The sequence below is a fragment of the Bidens hawaiensis genome, unplaced genomic scaffold (genome assembly GCF_021521415.1).
Source record: "Bidens hawaiensis isolate Kalapana, Puna unplaced genomic scaffold, B.hawaiensis_p1.1 tig00013993_1, whole genome shotgun sequence".
Lineage (NCBI taxonomy): Eukaryota > Viridiplantae > Streptophyta > Magnoliopsida > Asterales > Asteraceae > Bidens > Bidens hawaiensis.
In genome coordinates, this window is record NW_027492202.1 from 566197 (window position 1) to 587124 (window position 20928).

Below are 20928 nucleotides of genomic sequence, written 5' to 3' on the forward strand. Positions count from 1 at the left end.
TTGGGTTAGGTTCTTAACTCAACAAGTTAACTTCCAGAAGTGGAACCAACCCATTTGGTCTTGTAGTTCATAAGATATGATAATTACAAAACAACCTAACAGCAGGTCTCACAATTCAGATTTGCACTTCAGTTTTGTAAAATAATAAAAGTTAACTTTTACTCGTCCAAAAATTACAATTTTGGACTTCATAGAAACTAGACTCAACATAGTACCCTGTAGTGTTAAAAACCTCGACCAATTTCCACATTAACATTTAGTTACAGTTGTCTAAACATAACTTACAATTTGTCCAGTACCAGTTTAGACCTTTAATCACATTTAAATCGTTTGAATAACCAAAACACCTCCAAATTAGGCGTGGTTGGGTTTTTTGGAAACTAGACTCAGAGTACTACCTTTTAGGCTCATAAATAGCTCAGTTTGCTTTTTATATTTAACAAGTTACATGTCGTTCAAGTTTAACAATCTCTGCTGTCAAAACTCAGCAAGCACAAACAATCGTCTAACATGCATCCTAAACATGCAATAAACATCATTAACCATAAAAATCAGTAGTAACCCTCTAGGGTTTACAAATAATCAATGATTTAAAAATCTTTCACCGTTCAAAATCACATATGATTATCTAAACCAATAACCAACGCATAATCAATCATCCTCAAATCAAAATCAAGCATATAAACACTTAATACATAATTTACAAAGCTAGGGTTTCATGTTTATACCTTAAAAACGCAGAAACAACCAAGAGAAACGTGAGAGATGCTTAGAAACGAGTGTGGGATGCTCCGATTATGAAGAACCAAGCAAAAACGAAGGTGATTTGGGTGTGGTGTGGCTGCCGATCGCAAGGAGAGAGGGGAGGGGGGGCTGCCGTCGGGTTTAGAGAGAGGGAGAGAGGGTTAGGGTTTTATTATTATTAATAATAATATGTTACACGTAGGTCCCTCAACTTTTAAGTATTACTTTTCTAGCCTAAAGTAACTTGTTTGCATCTTGAGTTAGTGTTTTAAACAATATTATCACATAGCACATAAGCCTAACACATAATTATCACATAATTAATGTTTGGTTGTTTTTCGTTTATTCACCAATTGTTTGCGTCAACTCGTTTGCGTTTCGGTGCAATCCCGAAAGACTACCATGTAGTAATTGTCAAGCGTCATTTAAAACCTTATTTTAAATGTAATGAGATGTGCATTATAGATCAAGTGATCTTAAGTTTGAATTGACGGAGTTTGAGTTAACGGAGTTAACCTGAAATTGACGAGTGTCACAGTACTTCATCAACCCTTCCTTCCCAACTCACGTTTGCAAATTGAGTAAAGCCATTTACGGCCTTCGACAAGCATCACGAGCTTGGTACGAAGAACTCAAAACCTATCTTCAATCTCTAAACTTCTCGCCTACGATCTCTGACTCTTCCCACTTTATTCACACATCAGGGCACTCCCCCATCTATTTTCTTGTATATGTCGATGACATCATTGTCACCGACCCATCTCCTTCTATCATTGATAACTTCATCTCTTCTCTTGCCGCCAAGTTCTCTCTAAAAGGTCTTGGAAATCTCTCATACTTCCTCGGTGTCGAATTATTCCCCACCCCAAAGGTCTTCTTTTATCACAAACCAAATACATTCTTGATCTATTATACCGTGCCAATGTGAGTGATTGCAAACCGGTTTCTACACCAATTAGTTGCTCTAATCATCTTACGCTACATGGTGGAACGTCTTTATCTTCTCCAACTGATTATCGAGCTATTGTTGGAGCCTTACAATATCTGTCTCTCACCCGACCGAATGTCTCTTTTACGGTTAACAAATTGTCTCAGTTTATGCACGTTCCTACATCTATACATTGGATTTCTCTTAAACGAGTCCTTCATTACCTACGCGGTATGGTTCACACAGGTCTTTTGATGCGCCATGCATCTCCCCTACAGCTCCATGCATCAACCACCACCGAAGTCATGTGGCTTAAATCATTACTACAAGAACTTGGGTTTAAATAAACATCTATGCCAACCATTTTTTGTGATAATCTCAGTGCTACACAATACTCGGTTAATCCCATATTTCACCCCGTATGAAACACTTAGCACTTGACATCCATTTTGTCCGTGAAAAGGTTCATGATCAGGCTATACGAGTTATACACGTCTCTGGCGATGACCAACTGGCTGATGCCCTCACCAAACCACTGTTACGACCGAGATTTCAATATCTCATAAACAAGATTGGACTTATCTCATGACCGTCCATCTTGCGGGACCATATTAAAGATGATACACAACTTTCACTTGATTCAAATTAATTTAAATATTTTCCCTCTCGTTCAAATCTGTAGGGCCAATATTCTATATTATATTAGTTTTAGGATTGCGTATGTCTTTTTATTTGCTTAGATTCGGTGTATTACGTACCTCAGTACGTTTATTTTATAAGGACAAAATGTAATTGTTGGAGAAATGGGGACCCTATATATAGAATCACTTAACCCATTTCTCCATAACCAACCATTGTGAATACAACACTTGCATCTTTCATTTTTATCCAAGTAACCAAAAACACTCTCAACTCTCTAACCTTCTTTTATATTTTCGGCTCTCTTTAACACATACAAGATCCGAGATCTCGGTCCAACTAGTTGTTTCCGCCAACTAGTTGTGAGGTTGATCCAAGAATGACTAGTACTTAGTTTGTTTTGTTGTTTGATCCGGTTTCGGGACCTACAATTAGTATCAGAGCTTTCGGGCTCTACTAGTTGTAGATCTTGGGTCACAACCTTGGATTTTGGTCTTGTGTGTGAAAAGACGGATTTTTCAAAGAAAATAAGTGGGTTTCGGGTTCATAAATTTTTCAAAGTTTCTAAGAAAATAAGTGTGTTCATGTTGAAGATGATAAAGTTTGGTTGAAAAGTGGTTGGTTTTGGTGTGTGAATCTCAAAATATTTGTGTTTGTAGTGTTATGCATGTATTTGGGTTGGTTTGAGAAAGGTGATAGGAAAGTGAGTTGGTGAAATTCCAAAAGAGGAATTCAAATACTTTTGTTCATTTTAATTCAATTGTTCATAAGAAAATTATATTCAAATCCTTCATAATTTGAATACAATTGTTCATTTGAATACAATTGTTATTTGAATACAGTTGTTCCAATAAAATTGTATTCAAATCCAAGCCTTGGAGTTCTAAGTAAATTGTATTCAAATCCTTCATCATTTGAATACAATTGTTCATTTGAATACAATTGTCATTTGAATACAATTGTTCATAAGAAAATTGTATTCAAATCCTTCATCATTTGAATACAATTGTTATTTGAATACAATTTTTCATTTGAATACACTTGTTCATTTGAATACAGTTGTTATTTGAATACAATTGCTCTATGTAAATTGTATTCAAATCCAAGCTTCCGAGTTCTAAGTAAATTGTTTTTAAATCCTTCATCATTTGAATACAATTGTTATTTGAATACAATTGTCCATTTGAATACAATTGCTATTTGAATACTTTGGACTTAGCTATTGAGCAGTTTTTGTTTCAAGAGTGTTTGATCTTTGAGAAAAGGGTTGACCCATTGACTGTTGACCATTGACTTTGACTCATTGACTTTGACCTGTTGACCGTTGAATCTGACCCATTGACAAAAAAAATCTTTTTAATTTTTTACTTGTCTTCCATTAAAAAAAATGTCTTGCAATTATAAGCTTGAAAGGAGTCTCAATATGAGGGAATGCCAAAAGGACATATTAAAAGAAGAATTCAACAAGTTTAAACATATTCAAGGAGAATTGATTGCCTCTCTCATCAACAGATTTGAGTCACTCGTTACTAAATTGAGAAGTGTCGGTATCATCCCTGAGTTGTCTGAGATCAACATGAAGCTGTTGGATTCACTGCCTTACGCATGGAACACCAGTGTGATTACCATCAAGAGAACTACAAACCCGGATACCTTAACACTCTCAGAGTTGACTTCTACCATCAAGTCTTTTGAATCAATGGATGCCAACCTTCGAATAAACAATCAGTCAAAAGAAAATAAAGATGATACATGTGATGCAGGTGGTAGCAGTCAAGCAAGTCCTATCATCCCCGAGTGTGCTGCAAGTGGAAGTAGTCAAGCAAACACCTCGTCAAGCTCCACTAATGGGATTCCTACACCTGCCTCGCTCATTCCCGAGGTACACAAACTATGCTCACAAGCTTGCATAGATAAAGTTCTTCACTATAGAAACCATAATGCTAAAATTCTTGAACAAATTCGTAGCATTCAAGTTCAGAATTATGATTTTAAGAAAGCTGCAAAGATTTATACCACTAGGATTAACACTCATGGTAATGATATGGCAAAACTTAGGGAAAAGGTCACTATTGCTACATATTTAGGTCAACGTCATGAAAAACATATAGATGAACTAAATGCTAAAATTTCTAAGTTAGAAATTGAATTATCTCAAAAGAAAAGTGCCATAGAAAACTTTGAGTTAGCATCTGAAAAGCTGAACAAGCTAATAGGGTCACAAATGGAGTTAAGATTAAAGACTGGTATAGGCTATGATAGTTCTGCTGTACCACCGCCTTTTAATGATAACTATACTAGCCTTCCTCACTTCGATTTTAACTCACCACCAGAGGAAGAAATGGTCTATGGTATTGGTCATGTGCCAATTTCAAAGACATTCGTTCCTGCTGCTCCCAAGACTGTTGATTCAGCTGTTCCTTCAGTTAGTCCTAATGGTAGTTCATCTTCTTCAGCAGTTTGTGTAGAAGAAAGTGGGTCAGTGGAAAGGCCTATTGAAGTGAACATAGCTAGTTGTTCATCATCAAATTGTAAGATTGAGGATAATTCAAGTAAAAGCAAAGTGTTTGAAAATGATAATCAATCGAGTACTTCATGTAAATATGTGCCACCAAATAAAAGATCATTTTCTCAAACAACTAATCAATCACAAAATCCTCAGTCATACAACTGTTTTGATAACAACTACTATGGTCATTATAAACAAAACTTTGTTGATCCATATTACACTAATGTTTTTGATGATCGGGGCCAATTATCAAATGTGTTTATAATCATGTTCCTTTCCACGGATCACCTTTCCCACCACACCAACCATTTTATAGTTCTGATGAGTTCTATAGTGCTCCTATGAGGAAATGTTGTTTTGTTTGTGGTCATTCTTCTCACCTTGCAAGACATTGCAAGCACTGGTTCAAGCAACAACTTGATATTCAAAGGCGGCTTAGTCAGTCCCCAAAAGGTGCTTTTAGTAGCCCAGATTCAAGGACTGATCAAGCTGATAGTGAAGCCAGTGAAATGGATGTGAGATCCAAAGTCAATAAAGTAAAACACAAGAGAAAACCTTTTTGGAGAACTAAAAAGGATAAAATCAAAAAGGATCCTAAGACTGAAAAATCTAAGGATTCACCAAAAACAGTTTTTAAAATTTAGAAAACAAAAGTCCAAAATCTTCAAAACCAAGGAACAAGCTTGTGCTTGGATTCCTAAGGACTATTCTTCAGGCGATGAGTCGCCAAGAAATAAATTGTTTTCAGAAAATAAAATCAAGTTTGGTCAATTTACGGTCGACTTTCCCGAGACAATTAAGTCTCGGGAACCCATGTCTATTTAAACGCTTAGTGCATGTAGGGTCAATCAAGGAGGACTATCAAGAGTATTCGGTACTTATATAGTGGTTGCACCCGACATATAATGGGAGACGAACCCTTGCTATTTGATGCTAAACCATTCAATAGCGGATTCGAGTCTTTCAAAAGCGACATGGGATGACAAACTTTAGGAAATGGGAAATGTTTCATACTTTGTGCTTCAACAATGCCAACCTTGTTCAAATGGATAAACCGCAACTTGTCGAGCGTTTCTCAAGTAATGGATCCAGCATCTGTTGCTGGGTTTCGGTTTGAATCTCTTCAACTTTGTTATATGATGTGATAATGTATGTTTAGGATAGTCCATCAGACAACAGCTTTGTTGATCTTTTAACTAAAGCCCCATCGTCCAATTTTGATTAAAACAAACTATCTATCTTTTTGTATATAAATTTGTAAATATTTTTCAAATATGTCACAATTTTAGAGGGAGAAAATGAGTTAATGATAACTCACCAAAAAGATTTTACCTTTGTTAAGAAAAACAAAAATTAAGTCTCTTGAATAACTAAAAATATTTTATATTATTTGAATATTTTTAAATTAAGAAAACCAGAAAAAGATCAAAAAATATATTCTCTCGTTTAGAGGGAGCTCTTATAGAAGCTCTAACTGTTTTGATCAATCATTAGGGGGTCGGAGTCAATTCGGGGTGATGCTGATGAACATAAATTATGCCCGAGGTATGATGGAGTTTGTAACATGTTGAATTAACAGAGGACCACACAAGTATTGTGTCTAATTATACCTTAACGTATCACGGTGAAATCAAAATACTTGTTAAGTTTAAAGTGGACCAACATATCTACAATCGACTTTGGGTTCTTGGCATAATAATATCCAAATAAAAGTGTGATCTAGGACATTATAAACAATGTGATTCCATGTTGTGATCTTTCTCGCAAAAATATTAAATTCGTTAGAAAATTTTGTAAATACTATGGTTATATAATATTAATTTCATCTTTACTCCTATCTTTTTCTTGTTTTATTTTATGTTTCAAATTTAATATATTATGTATATATATATATATATATTCAAAATATTATAATATATGAAAATTCCAAAAAGATTTTAAGTTTTTATGTATTTGAACATATTTTGTTAAATCTTTGTTTTATTCAAAATCATGTGTTTTGTTGTCAAGGTCGTTTATGCAAAGTTCGTTGGAAACCTAGGACTTAAACAGATCATTTACAAGTCGAGAGACTGAAATTGGTATTTTATGAAAAGTCAAGATATAATAAAATTTCATAATTATCTGGCAAACACTTCATACCAAGAACATACTTTGAATAGGAAAATTCTTCTTTAACCCTCAAGAGGGTCTGTGAACGAATCTTATTTGTTTTTTACTTTTGTGCAGCTGTACATGGATAGTTAAATCAAAATCAATTGACCTGGGCTGCATAGACTGAAGTTGCAGATGCTGAAGCGCTTAAAAGAAAACGAGAACGTGACAGTTGGCGGTTGAAGATCAGTCAGAAGACAAAGCAAAGAAACAAGTCGACACAAGAAAGTCAACAAAGGAAAATTAGATGTCGAGCCTCCCGCATTTGATGTTTCTAAAATTTGCTGCTGCCGATCCTTCCTAGAAAATAAGATTGAAGTTCAAGTCTTCAAGATCGAAAAATAAAGAATTGTGAAGATCCAATCTCGTTCAAGCTCTTGGATCAAGACAACTACTAGATTTCAAGAAATAAAGACGAAACAAGGAACTTGTTGAAGGTTTCTAGACATACACAATCCTAGAGGGAGATTGTAGGGCCAATATTCTTTATTATATTAGTTTTAGGATTGCGTATGTCTTTATATTTGCTTAGAGTCGGTGTATTACGTACCTCAGTACGTTCATTTTGTAAGGATAAAATGTAATTGTTGGAGAAATGATGACCCTATATATAAAGGGTCACTTAACCCATTTCTCCATAACCAACCATTGTGAATACAACACTTGCATCTTTCATTTTTATCCAAGTAACCAAAAACACTCTCAACTCTCTAACCTTCTTTTATATTTTCGGCTCTCTTTAACACGTACAAGATCCGAGATCTCGGTCCAACTAGTTGTTTCCGCCAACTAGTTGTGAGGTTGATCCAAGAACGACTAGTACTTAGTTTGTTTTGCTGTTTGATCCGGTCATGGGACCTAAAAAATCATCTCAATATAGTATGATTGTGAGAATATGTTCAAATCATCTCATTATAGTATGATTGTGAGAATATTTTATTTATGGAATGTATGGCTGTATATCTTTATGATGATTATAATTGTTTGTATATATATACCCAAGTAAATGTAAATGAATGTACAACTTGCATTTGAATGTTTCAATATTCAGTTCTCTTAATATTGGGCCCATTAATAGTTTAGACACGTGATCAAATATTTATAAAATGCTTTCACTTGACCCAAATAAAATAAATAAATAAAGTATGGCCCAAAATGATTGATTTGATTTTTTTAACGATCGACAAACAAAGAATTGCCTAGGTACTTCGTACGGGGTGACCCAATAGCAAAGGCCACCGCAAGCTAGCCATACCCAGCCGTACGGAGCCCTTAAGCTCCTCAAAGTTATCTCCTGTTCCTGGGAAAGCTCACCCGCCCGAAACCCCACCGGTGATAAAAGTTGGACGCCATTATGATCGAACTAAAGATCACAAAGATCTCGGTTTTCTTTAATTGTTTGTGAAGATTGAACCTTGGTCTCCAAAATGATTTGATTGATTTAAGTCGGCCAACATTTAAATTTATTTTTGTATCACCGGTACCGGTATGCTAGTAGAGATATTTTTTGCTTTAACAACTCTTGAGTTAACCAACATAAATACATTTTATAGATAGGTTGTTGAAGATACATATAAGAAATGATAGAATACACATAAAACCTAAAAACCAACAAAATGATATGAACAACAGAATCATTCATTTTTTTTGTTAATGAAACGACTACACTTAGGTGCCTTGTTATATTAGTAGCTAGATGTTCTGTTGCATTCTTCTCACACTTCTTGAATAGCTCGTCGATTATGGAGTTCCCAAAATGAGATGTAAACAATGATTCCGTAATAGCCCTTATTAAGTTAGATGTGTTCTTTCCTTGGTTGTGGTTGGATTCATGAGTATACTCATTCATATATGTATAATCATCTTGACCCCAGTTGAGTTCAAAAACATCAATGTTGTCAAGCGAAAACGGCCCCTCTGCTTGAATAATATCCCTAAGTTCATCTTCATGTGGAAAATAAAATGGAATATTAAACGAGATAATATCTGATTCTTGAACAAGACCCTGGTAGTTAAGGTATAACAGTTAGCCGATCTAACTAGAAGCTCTAAATAGCATATTCTTTCTTAATAAAAGTTAAATTTGGCTACACAAATTAAAGCTACCTCTTTCAGCATTTCGAGAAGTGATATGGTGAGTAAGTCCCAAAAACTGTTAGAATCATCTCCAGTTGGATCAAGGCTACTACGACTACGTAATGTTAAAACCATGCACCCACCACATACTAATTCTTCAAAACGTAGTTGTAAAAACTTTGTAAAGTCAGTATGAAATTGATTTCCATATGCTTGCAATACATTCAGAGGACTTGTTTTCGCTATGTATATATTTAGCTTATTATTTTCCTGGTCACATACTGCATGGACTAAAGTTATCCAAAACAGTCAGAACTCATAACATAACCTAATATGATCTGGATTGCTTGGCTAGCTAAATTTCTATGTATAAATGTAAGAATAAATATATTTTATATATTTATTTATGTGGCAATCATTATCATTTATATAATAATAGATCAAAATAATTAATTATACCTTATTATATATTAGCTTGGTAATTGTTGATTGTCCATATTACTCTTAATAGCTAATAAAGGGTTTCCCCTTGGGTGTATATATAGAGAGAGAATAAATTAACATCATAACCTAATCACACACACATTATAACAATTTGTGTGCCTCCTCTCTCCTAAACCGGGTTTCTTTCAAGAACCCTAACACCATCCTTAACTATACATCCTAAAGGGGAATTCGATCAACCAGACAACTATGTCGTCTACATCCTTCTCTGATGCGGTTAGTACTCTCCATGCTATAACAGGTACACATATAATTATAGGTTTATCATATTATTCATGTTTTCCATTATCACCATGAGGAATGATCAACATGTGGTATCAAAGCGATGTTGTTTAATCGGTTCTTCGTGGTTTTTCATTAAATCTGGATTTAAACCGGAAAACTTGAATCTAAAGTCTTGATAAAACCTAATTTTGAATTTTTTTATGCTTGTACTCATTGAAATCGGTTTATAAATAAATTTTTTAAAACTTATAGAACCCGATTTCTAATTAAAACCTGTTAAAAATTTATGGTTTTTCGGTGATGTTCTTCGTGTTCATCATGGGTTTTTTTAAAATAATACATATTTTGGTTAAAATTTAGATTATGATTGTGTTTTTCCTAAAATAATTGAAAAACACTTCTCCAAAGATTTTTTGAAATCTGAATAATTATTAAGAATATAAATTTCAAAATTAAAACAAATCTTGGAGATAAAATTAGTCTCTAACAATTTGAACCAAAATATTATTACCTTAAATAATTTTTGGATTTTAATACTTACCGAAATCTCGGTCAAACTGAGATTTTATCAAAACCGAAATCTCATTAAAACCGAGATCCCATTAAAAACCGAAAACTTATTAAAAACCGAAAACCTGATAAAAATCGAGATCTCATAATTTGACAGATAACTCATTACTAGAATCGAGAACTCATTACAAAACCGAAAACCAAAACTTTTCTAAACTAAACAGGTTATTATTAACTAATTAAATGTTTTGTAAATACTTATAACTTAAAAACCTTTTACAAAACATAAAAAGCTTAAGTTGAGTGAATTTTGATGTATCACTTCTGTCCAAAGGTGATGTGTTACATCTACCCTATCATTCAAGTCTAACTAAAGCTTTTGTTAGTTTTTGCCTAAGATGATACAAATGTCTCACTTCTGCCTAAAGGTGATGTGCTACATTTTTATCTAGCAAAACTAGCCCGTGCTTAATTAGAACAAGTTGTCTCACTTCTGCCCAAAGGTGATGTGATACAATTGTTTTGCACACATACTTAAATAAATTTTAATTCTGCCCAAAGGCGATTTATTTTTTGTTTAAGTAGAACTTTTAATTATAGTCTATCAGTTTGATGTTAATAATAGACATATCACATCTTCAATAAAACATAATTATCCTCTGATACCACATGTTGATCAGTTCTTCAATAAAATATAGTAATCCTTAATTAATCTAATGATCATAAACTTTAATCTATATTATTTTAATATCCCATAATATTACTCACTATATTTTTTTTCATAAATAACGATCTCATCCAAATCATCCACTCTAATCTTTAAATACAATTGAATTTTGTCTCATAAAGAATTTTAATAACATTTAGCTCTTCTCAATTTTAATTATTCATTAAGACATGATATGGCTATCCTACTGCTCTTTCTAATAACAATCATTATATTAAAAACTAGAGCATAACAAATTGGATGCGTCAATCATAATGTCTCTTATAATAATGATAATCAATAATTTATTTAAATAAATGTTATCACTAGAGTTATTCTTGATTTAGTTTTTCCTAAGACTAATCAAAATAACTCATAAGATGCATGCCTTCTTTCTTGAAAATTCTAACTATAAGGTTAAATGGCATTACCGAATACATCATAATGTAAAATACCATGACCTATAAAATTAAGGGCTTACACATGGAAATAAATACATTTTTTAGTACATTACATACTAAAATTTTCAGCAGTACAATTTGGTGCCTTACGAATCAACTATAACACTCAGAAGTACCAAAGGAAAATGAGTGTGTTGATCAGCAACATATGTACAAGAAAAGAAATGTCTAGTGCTAGAAATAAGATGTTATATATTCAACTCACTACCACAAAAAACCTAAAAGAGAATAATTCTAAGGTTCATAAACAAAATACAAGTATTACTTCCAGCTTTAGGTTTCTTAATGAGAAGTTCCATTGCAAAAATATGCCATTAGATTAGGCATAGACATTACAAGACTATCCATAATTCAAAAGAACAACTGGCTAAAATTGATAGTTGTATAATAATGATATATAAGTATGCTAATCCTAATATTCCCATTAACACATGATTTGTTGAGTCTACTTCTATATGTTTACCCGAAATCAATAAATAACTAACATGAGTGTTAGTGACAATTTTAAATGTTAAGGTTATTAGAACCATGATAAACTGTCTTTTAATTACACTTTATGATACCTTAAATATTCTGAAGATTAATCAGAATTTAGTATCAATACTTAAGTTACATTATGACAGTTATAAGGTTTGCATAGCCAACATAAAGTCACTCTTACCTTAAACTCTTATATTATTTGTTATCAACATCTGGATTGAAACATTTATAAAATAGAACTAGATGATAATGTATACTTTCACAACTTTTGTTATAATGCAACTAAAAATTTAACGAAAGACAAATGAGACCTATAATATTCATCTATTAAAACCAAATTTCATGAGAAATCATGACATGGTTGATGAGGGTGATTTTTCATATAATCTCATTCTTAGTGATTTTAAATCATGTGTTAAATGCCCTAAACATTACTTGTCTTAAGGAATAAGTATGGGTTTACCATAAGTTATATTTCACTGACATTCGTGAAACTTATTCAAACGGAATATTCAGACATAATTCTTTTATCATTTAAAATGCTATTTACTTGTATCTAATCAGTATTCTATGGTCTGCGGTCTTAAATAGATCCATTCATATATACTTAATACGATTTCTTCTAAATATGTCCTTTAAGTTTATTATGACATCTGGACGTTAATGGAATCAAATCAAGTCTAACATATATATGACAGATTCCCACGTCATGTACATCATTGAAACTTCTCTTGTATTTTACCTAGAGATATTAAAGATCAGTGGAAGCCTTAAGTGTCTCAATCATAACTTACAAGATTTGCAAGAGGTGGGGGAGTGAAAACTTGATATTATCTCAAATACACCTCTTGTACAAGACACTGCTCCGTCATAACACTATTCCATCAAAAATTATCTCTTTAGAATTTACTACTACTCTTACAAAAGTTTCATTGTTGCTTAAACGTGGACAAATTCAGATTTCTTACTAAATTAATCCTCACCAAGAGAAACTACAACAACTTATATTATTAACTTGTTTCTCTGTTAGAATCTATTGGTCTTTAAATACTGACCCTAAGTATGCTAATTTCCTAAAGGTTTCTAAGGTCAGTAGGAGCAGTAAAAGTGTTTATAATGACTTGGCAAAAGTACAAGAGGCAGGGGAAGAGAGTCATTAAATTTTACTCCAAATTTAACTCCAATTACACCTCTTGTACACCATACTGCGCCAAACTTACACACTTAGAATCCTGAAAATGATAGCAACCTAACTAAGAGCTAATCCATAAAACTGAGACTTTTAAAATTACCCAATAATCAACTTAGGAGGCCATCTAGGTTTTAAAACCTACTAAATTTGATGCTTATGTAACCTTTCTAACTAAAGTTGAATTGGATGTTGGAAATTTTAATGATCATACCCCTTATAATTAAACCATTATCATCAATCATAATTGACTCCATAAGTCGCTAATGTTTTGAGATTTGGTTGAATCACCTAAAGGTGTTCTTAACTAAACTAAATCCTAACACAAACGTTAAGACACTAAGAAGCATAATTGATTATTAAAGGTTAGATTCAAAAGGGAATAAATCATCAAAGAATCTTATAACCTATATTATAAAACATTTATTTGAGGATCATCACTGTTCAAGTAGCTTATAATAGTTAAAGAGCTACGTTAGAAGAACATTAAAACAACTTTCCCTAATAACTGACTCACATATCTACATGCTCATAAAACAACCTAAATGTTATAAACTGAAGATTAGTCTATAAGTCAATAAAATCCATATATGGGTTAATGCAAACATCAAAATTTGATGAAATATTTATACAATTATTTTCATCAAAAACCAAGTGGATTAATGTACCTACCTCAAGATGAGTTGAAGCAACTAAAAACAAACTTGTCCTTATATATATGACATTCTTCTGACAAGTATATGTTACATAAGTCAAAGCATTATTCACACACTTTGATATGAAATATCTCAAAGATATCCCTTACATAATAGATATCATAACATTCTGAGATAGACCCAAAGGGACATTAGTTTTATTCTATAAGTTTTATCTTAAATGGGTCCTTACACATGTAACAAACAATATTGCTCTATTTAGAGGATAATAGGATCATTGAGATTATTACCTAATGCTTCATTAAGTAGAAGCCTTATGTAGGTTCAAGTCTATACTCGTTCAGATATTACTCAAAATTGTAACACACTAGATATGCCTAGATTAATGTGAAACATCTAAAAGAGTATTAAAATATCTTTAAAAGAAACGAAAGACTATAATTTAAAAGAAGAAGTGAGAATTCAAACCGGTATATTACTCTAAACTTTGTCAAATTCAGAGATAAGAAAATGTAATTTTCGGGATATATTCTTATGTCAGTAGATAAATCTATCTCATGAAGGAGTCATAATGAACAGATAACAACAACCTAAGTCATAACAACATAATATGTTGATTAACTACAACGTTGTTTTCAATAATGTTATTGAATATTTATTAGTGGACTCATAAGTTTTATTAAACTCCAAATAACTTATATGTTGAAGGTACTCATAATAAATGATTACTCGGCCAATTGGGAGAATGTAAGAATAAATATATTTTATATATTTATTTATGTGGCCATCATTATCATTTATATAATAATAGATCAAAATAATTAATTATACTTTATTATATATTAGCTTGGTAATTGTTGATGGGTCATATTACTCTTAATAGCTAATAAAGGGTTTTCCCTTGGGTGTATATATATAGAGAGAATAAATAACATCATAACCTAATCACACACACATTATAACAATTTGTGTGTCTCCTCTCTCCTAAACCGGGTTTCTCTCAAGAACCCTAACACCATCCTTAACTATACATCCTAAAGGGGAATTCAATCAACCTGACAACTATGTCGTCTACATCCTTCTCCGATGCGGTTAGTACTCTCCATGCTATAACAGGTACACATATAATTATAGGTTTATCATATTATTCATGTTTTCCATTATCACTATGAGGAATTGATCAACAATAAACACAATGTATACAATTTTTTTGATCCAAAATATATGTTTCGTCTAAGGACCCAGTGTGTAATAGTGTATAATTCTCTTTCCAGAGTTTATTCTTGGTAATTATAATTAGTTAAATCATTCGCACACTATGGTTATATATAATCGGATATTACGCAAACCTTGGAAAGCCAATGAATACTATAACATGAATGAACAAGGTGCAAACTTTTGTCGGGAAAGAGTCTTCCATAAAAGGAGCCTGGAACCGCTGAAACAAAACATGGACTGAATTTATCTCCCTTGTCCTTCCTAAGGGTTTTATAAAAGTCAGGTAATAATTTGAAAACGTTGTAGAAATCATTTCCAAAGAGATCATTTAAGCACACTTCAAACTGTGGTATTTTACGATTATTTTCTTGGTACACCTCTTCAATTGTATTAATAACGTTAGACGCGATCAACAATGTATTCTTGCCAGAGGAGCATCCCAAATCTGCGATCCTGAAGCAGTGGTCAAAGAAGACATCATGATTAGCCATACTCCTGATTGTACGCATTATAAATGGTGCTGCCTTTTGTATTTCGATTTTCTGAAAAGAACGTAAGAATAAAAGACTTGAGAAACCCTTGATGAAAGCATAACTTTGAACCGTTTTGATTATACTAAAGGTAAATTTCACAGAGATTAAACGAGACCGTGAAAAGGGAGTTGTTTGCATAACTTGAATCTCCGTCACCGATATTCATATGAAGAATGTCTGCTAATGGCATGGGTCCTTTCCGTGTCCCAGTGTTAGTGGTGGGGTGTGTTGTACGTGCATGTTCTTCATGGCAATAATGCTTTAAACAGGCTTCCACAAACTAATAACTCATGATCATATGATCAATAATGAATGGACATGGGTTCTCGCCATGTGCGTTATAAAATTTTGGTTAAGTAGGGTTTGTTCACGATGTGAACCAAATTCAACTTCATATAGGATTTGGCTTGGACATTTTGATAGTTTTCGAATTATTCTTATACATTGATTTTGGTTAGTATTGTAAGATCCAAGTCGTCGAAATAGAGGATGCAAGACTTTTAATGTACTTGATACTGCTTAAAATATAGAGTTAATTATACATGGTCATGTGTATTGTCAAATGTAATAGGTTCGAGCCAGAGATACCTAGTATGTAGGTTGCAGGTTTACAGGAACCCACTAACTTTCGGATAAGAAAATAGTATATAGCTCTAACATTGTGTCCTACTGAGTAGATGTTAATATAGATTACCGGTCAAATCAATCCCTTTACATCATAGGTAACCGAACTCTATACAATACAACTTATATTTATTGTTGAATAAACCAAACTGTTCTTTAATAACAAAGTTAGGTTTAGCCGTTTAGGTAACCGAACTCTATACAATACAACTTATATTGATTGTTGAATAAACGAAACTGTTCTTTAATAACAAAGTTAGGTTTAGCCGTTTAGGCTCGTTTTCAGATGTGACGAAAGAAAAAGAAAACTCATGGTAAAGACATAATTTGTGGGGCCACATTATTATGGGGTGGGTGTCTCTTTCTCCTTGTGAAATGAATAAAGGGGGCAGCTTTATTCACAAGACTAATGCTTTCCACCATTTTTGGTGTCCCATATGTTATGTTTGAGCATATGTATCAAAACCTTACAAAAGTTCAAGGACATGCCAAGCTACATCAACTTTGTATCCAAAATTAAAAAATTTAGAAAAATAAATTTCAATACTACCAGTAGTTAATTAATTCATTAATTAAATATTCTCTATGTCATTGTTAATTTCAATCATCCAAGTTGAAGGTGTATAATAACTTAAAAGTTCCTTAGGTTTTATATCTAAAATTGGAAAGTGAATTAAGATTGATTTTAGGTGTCTTGAACTCTTGAAGAGAAAGGTGGTTTGAGCCCACCGTCTTACAACCGCCAAAACTATAGTGATGCATATGGACATGGCGTATGCTTTATAAAATCAAATAACTCAATATACTGTAACTTACTGTGAATTAATTAAGGAGAATGGTGTTGTCGACATCTTGCGTGTTTAAAGCTATGAGGATGGTTGTAATTTCATGATTGTTTGATAGAATTAAGAATGTTGAAAATGTAACATGTATCAATCAATTTTATATCCAAACAGATTTGATGTTTAATGGTGTTTTCCTGTGTTTGGGCTGGTGTTTGGAGAGTTCGTGGACTTGAAAGCTGAAGACATAAACTTAAGCTTGATGTTGGGCAACTTCGGCTTTTGATGCTGGGCTGGTGCTTGCTGCTTTGGTTAATGGGCTAGCTTGTTAATTATATAAACAATAGATATCAAGGGTATGGAAAAAAATAATAATTATCACTGGATTTAGACTTTCATTGAAAGTTTCATGATTTTGTTGATTTGGTCAAATCGTTGCGTTAATATTCTCAATTTGGTTGTTCACTCGTTCTCATTTGTATTCCACTGTTCATGTATTGTTCTTGAGCAAAACAGTTGTGATTTCGAATTAATTATGTTAGACTCTGTGTTTGTGATAAAAAAAAGATTAAGTCAATAAAAGAAAGGAGAATTGAAAGCCTATCGAATAAGTGATTTGACGTAGTACTATTGCACGTGCTTATGCCCAATCACAAGTTTCAGGTTGGGCATAGTATTCATACTAAAAATTATGATAAAGGATTCATTTATCAACCAACAATTGGTTTATGATCTACTACCTGTGTTGGTACCTAATACTTGATGAGGATCACAAGTCACCATATTTGATTCGCCTTAATAAAAATATATAGAGATTAGGGTGGACAGGTATGACAAAAATGTTAACTATATCGAAAGAAACCTTCAGATTAGAATGACACCTTGTGGAAGTGGAGGCTGCCTCTTTGTGGATTTATACAATTTAGCTCATTTAATTAGCGACCAGTAGTGTTTATAATTTCACAAAAGGATTCAATTACAATCGAGAGAGACATGTAAGCGGGCAATAAGCTGCGTCGCAACCCCTTTTGAATGACAATTAAATTATTATCTTTTCCTTTGGGAAAGCTAAAGTTTTTTTTTTGAGTTATTACGTATTTTATAGTATGATTACGTGTACGTACCATAAATTAGGGATGACAATTAGGTACCTGTTTAAGACATTATAAGATCTGTTAATCAAAAAAGTACGGTATGTGATTTTTTTATTTTTTTAAATAAATGAGGCTAGACTCCATCATTTTCCTTTATTGGTAGATGAAACTTAAAATTGTCTTATAGTCATGCCATATAAAGTAATTAAACAAGTCGTATTCATGTTTGATACTTTTGTTAAGTGAGTCGCTTTATACCTGTCAAAACACAAATTGCCGGCCGTAGATAAATATAAAAAGCGGTGGATAAACAAAAAGAAGAGGGAAAATTTGTTGAGTAATTAAATATTCATTGGACATATAAAAAAATCTTATTATTAAGAACTCAACTTAACCTCCTCCCTCAAAGTAGGGGATATTTTAGATACTGCTTTTAGTTAAATCTTATTTATTTCCTCCCTCAAAGAAGGTAAATAATCTTGGTTGTTACCCTCTAGTACGTATCATTAAAAAGTGAAATCCAACATGATATCAAACCTTAATCATGGGTTAATAAGAAAACACAATAACACAGCTATATATTGATCAAACTGATTGATCGACTCTCTTCATTGATGAAATTGGAAAACGAGAACAAATTAATAGAAGACTCCTACAAATTAGTAATGCATCCAACGACTCAAACCACAATCATAGACCTGATACAACATAAAATAAACGTAATAAATAAAATAACCCAACTTCTGCAACCCATTTGACCCGCTTCAGACCCGTATCCATGACCCGCTTTGAATTTGTCAAGGTTAACCAAACAACATATACCCATCTGAACATTTGTCATTCATTTTTTTATCAATGAAATGACGACAGTTAAGTGTCTTGTTTCGTTAGTAGCTAAATGTTCAGCCGCATTCTTTTCATACTTCTTTAAATAGCTCGTCAATTATGGAGTTCCCGAAATGAGAAGTAAACAATGGTTCTGTAACAGCCCTTATCAATTTAGTCGTCTTTTTCACACGGTTGCTACAATCAGTATCATGCTGATCCCAATTGACTTCAAAAATATCCATGTCGTCAAGAGCGAATGAACCATCTGCTTCAATAATGTTTCTAAGCTCATCCTCGTGTGGAAAATAAAATGGAAGATTGAATGAGTTAATATCTGATTCTCGAACCAACCCCTGTGAGTGAAAGCATAAGTTAGCCTAGCATATTCTTCGTTAATTCAAGTTAGTATATAATATATGGATACATGAAACCTTTATACCTCTTTAAGCATTTCGAGAAGTGACATGGTGAGTAACTCCCAGAAAGTGCTACATTCATCTTTAGTTGGATCAAGGCTACTCCGACTATGAAATGTTAAAACCATGCGGCCCCCTTGTGCCATTTCCTCATAGCGTAGTCGTAAAAACTTTGTAAAATCGGTGTTAAATTGCTTTCCATATGCTTGCAATACATCTAAAGGACTTGTTTTCGCTATGTACATATTTAGCATATTATTTTCAAGGCCTTCAGGTACCTTCACATATTACATGAACCGAAGTTTATCATCTAAAACAGTCACAAAATAACCTAAATATGATATCGATTAAATAGGATTCCTGCAAAACACATCAATGCAAATTTGTTTCTCAAAAAACTTGTCTCTTATATTATATTTTAATTCCATCTTATGTATGTTCTAGACATATGTTCTATCATTAGTTAGATACTACACAAACCTGAGAAAGCCAGTGAGCACTATATGAGGAGTGAATAAGATGCAAACTTTTGTCTGGAAAGAGTCTTCCATAGAAGGTTCCGGGAACAGCTGAAACGAAACAAGGCCCAATTTTTTCGCACTTGTCCTTTCTATGGGTTTTATAGAAGGCGGGTAGTAATTTGAAAAGATTATTGAAATCATTTTCAAAGAGGTCATTTAAGCACACTTGAAACAGTGGTGTCTTACGTTTATTTTCTTGACACAACTCATGGACAGTATTAATAATGTCATGTGCAACCAACAACGTATTTATGCCAGAGGAGCATCCTAAATCTGCAACCATGAAACAATGGTCGAAGAAGATATCTTGATTTGCCATACCCTTAATTGTACGCTTTAAAAAAGGTGCCGTTTTTTGCATCACAATATTCTAGAAAGAAAGTAAGAATAAAACAATTAGCAAACCCATTATTAAAAGTATAAGTTAGAAAAATTAATAGCATGCTCAAAAAATTTGACTTAGAGATTAAAAAGAGACCGTAAAAATGGAGTTGTTGGCATAACTTGAATCTCCACTCCCACTATTCATATGAAGAATGTCTTCTAATGTCATGACTACAGACTAGTGGTTACTCTGTGGTAGTGGTAGTGCTTCATGTTATGGCTTTAAATAGGCCTTGAGGATTTCCAAAGGGAAAAAGTAACAGCTCAGGATAGCATCAATGTCAATATCCAGTAATAAACCTTTATGGATTAGACTATACTTATTTATTTATTTAATTCTGATAGTTTTGTATTAACAATCGAAGAAACGCGGGTTTGACCGGGGTCTCACTACTAGAAAACAAGTCATTTTCTTACAAAAACTTCCTACAAATTTCCTACAACAAGTAGTTTCAACAGATTTTCAACAAAAAAATACGCTCAAACTTTACTACAATATTATCTAATAAAGATTATGAATAGTTTTTGTAGGAAAGTTGTAGGAAGTTTACAACCACATGTTTTTGTAGCAATTTTGTAAAAAAAGTTATTGGAAAACAGTTGAAAATAATTTTCATGCATGTGTTTTTCCAACAACTTTTTTGTTAGAAAATTGTTAGAAACTGAATTTTTCCAACAAATTTCCTACAATTCGGTTGTAGAAAAACATCTATTTTTCTAGTAGTGTCTAAATGGGTGTTTTTATTG

General features: G+C 32.8%; 2 protein-coding genes across 2 annotated transcripts; both read right to left on the reverse strand.

Moving 5' to 3' along the window:
- Positions 1-7823: 7823 nt before the first annotated feature.
- LOC143545698 (benzoate carboxyl methyltransferase-like) lies at positions 7824-15722 on the reverse strand. Its single transcript, XM_077037535.1, has 6 exons — positions 15648-15722; positions 15125-15541; positions 10748-10756; positions 9081-9320; positions 8584-8979; positions 7824-7832 (listed from the first exon to the last, which is right to left on the reverse strand). The coding sequence occupies exons 1-6, from the start codon at positions 15720-15722 to the stop codon at positions 7824-7826; spliced, it is 1146 nt and encodes a 381-aa protein (XP_076893650.1).
- A 3091-nt stretch (positions 15723-18813) lies between these two features.
- Positions 18814-20563, reverse strand: LOC143545692 (putative methyltransferase TCM_000331). Its single transcript, XM_077037531.1, has 4 exons — positions 20276-20563; positions 19757-20167; positions 19300-19554; positions 18814-19213 (listed from the first exon to the last, which is right to left on the reverse strand). The coding sequence occupies exons 1-4, from the start codon at positions 20348-20350 to the stop codon at positions 18950-18952; spliced, it is 1005 nt and encodes a 334-aa protein (XP_076893646.1). The 5' UTR covers positions 20351-20563; the 3' UTR covers positions 18814-18949.
- Between the last annotated feature and the right edge of the window lie 365 nt (positions 20564-20928).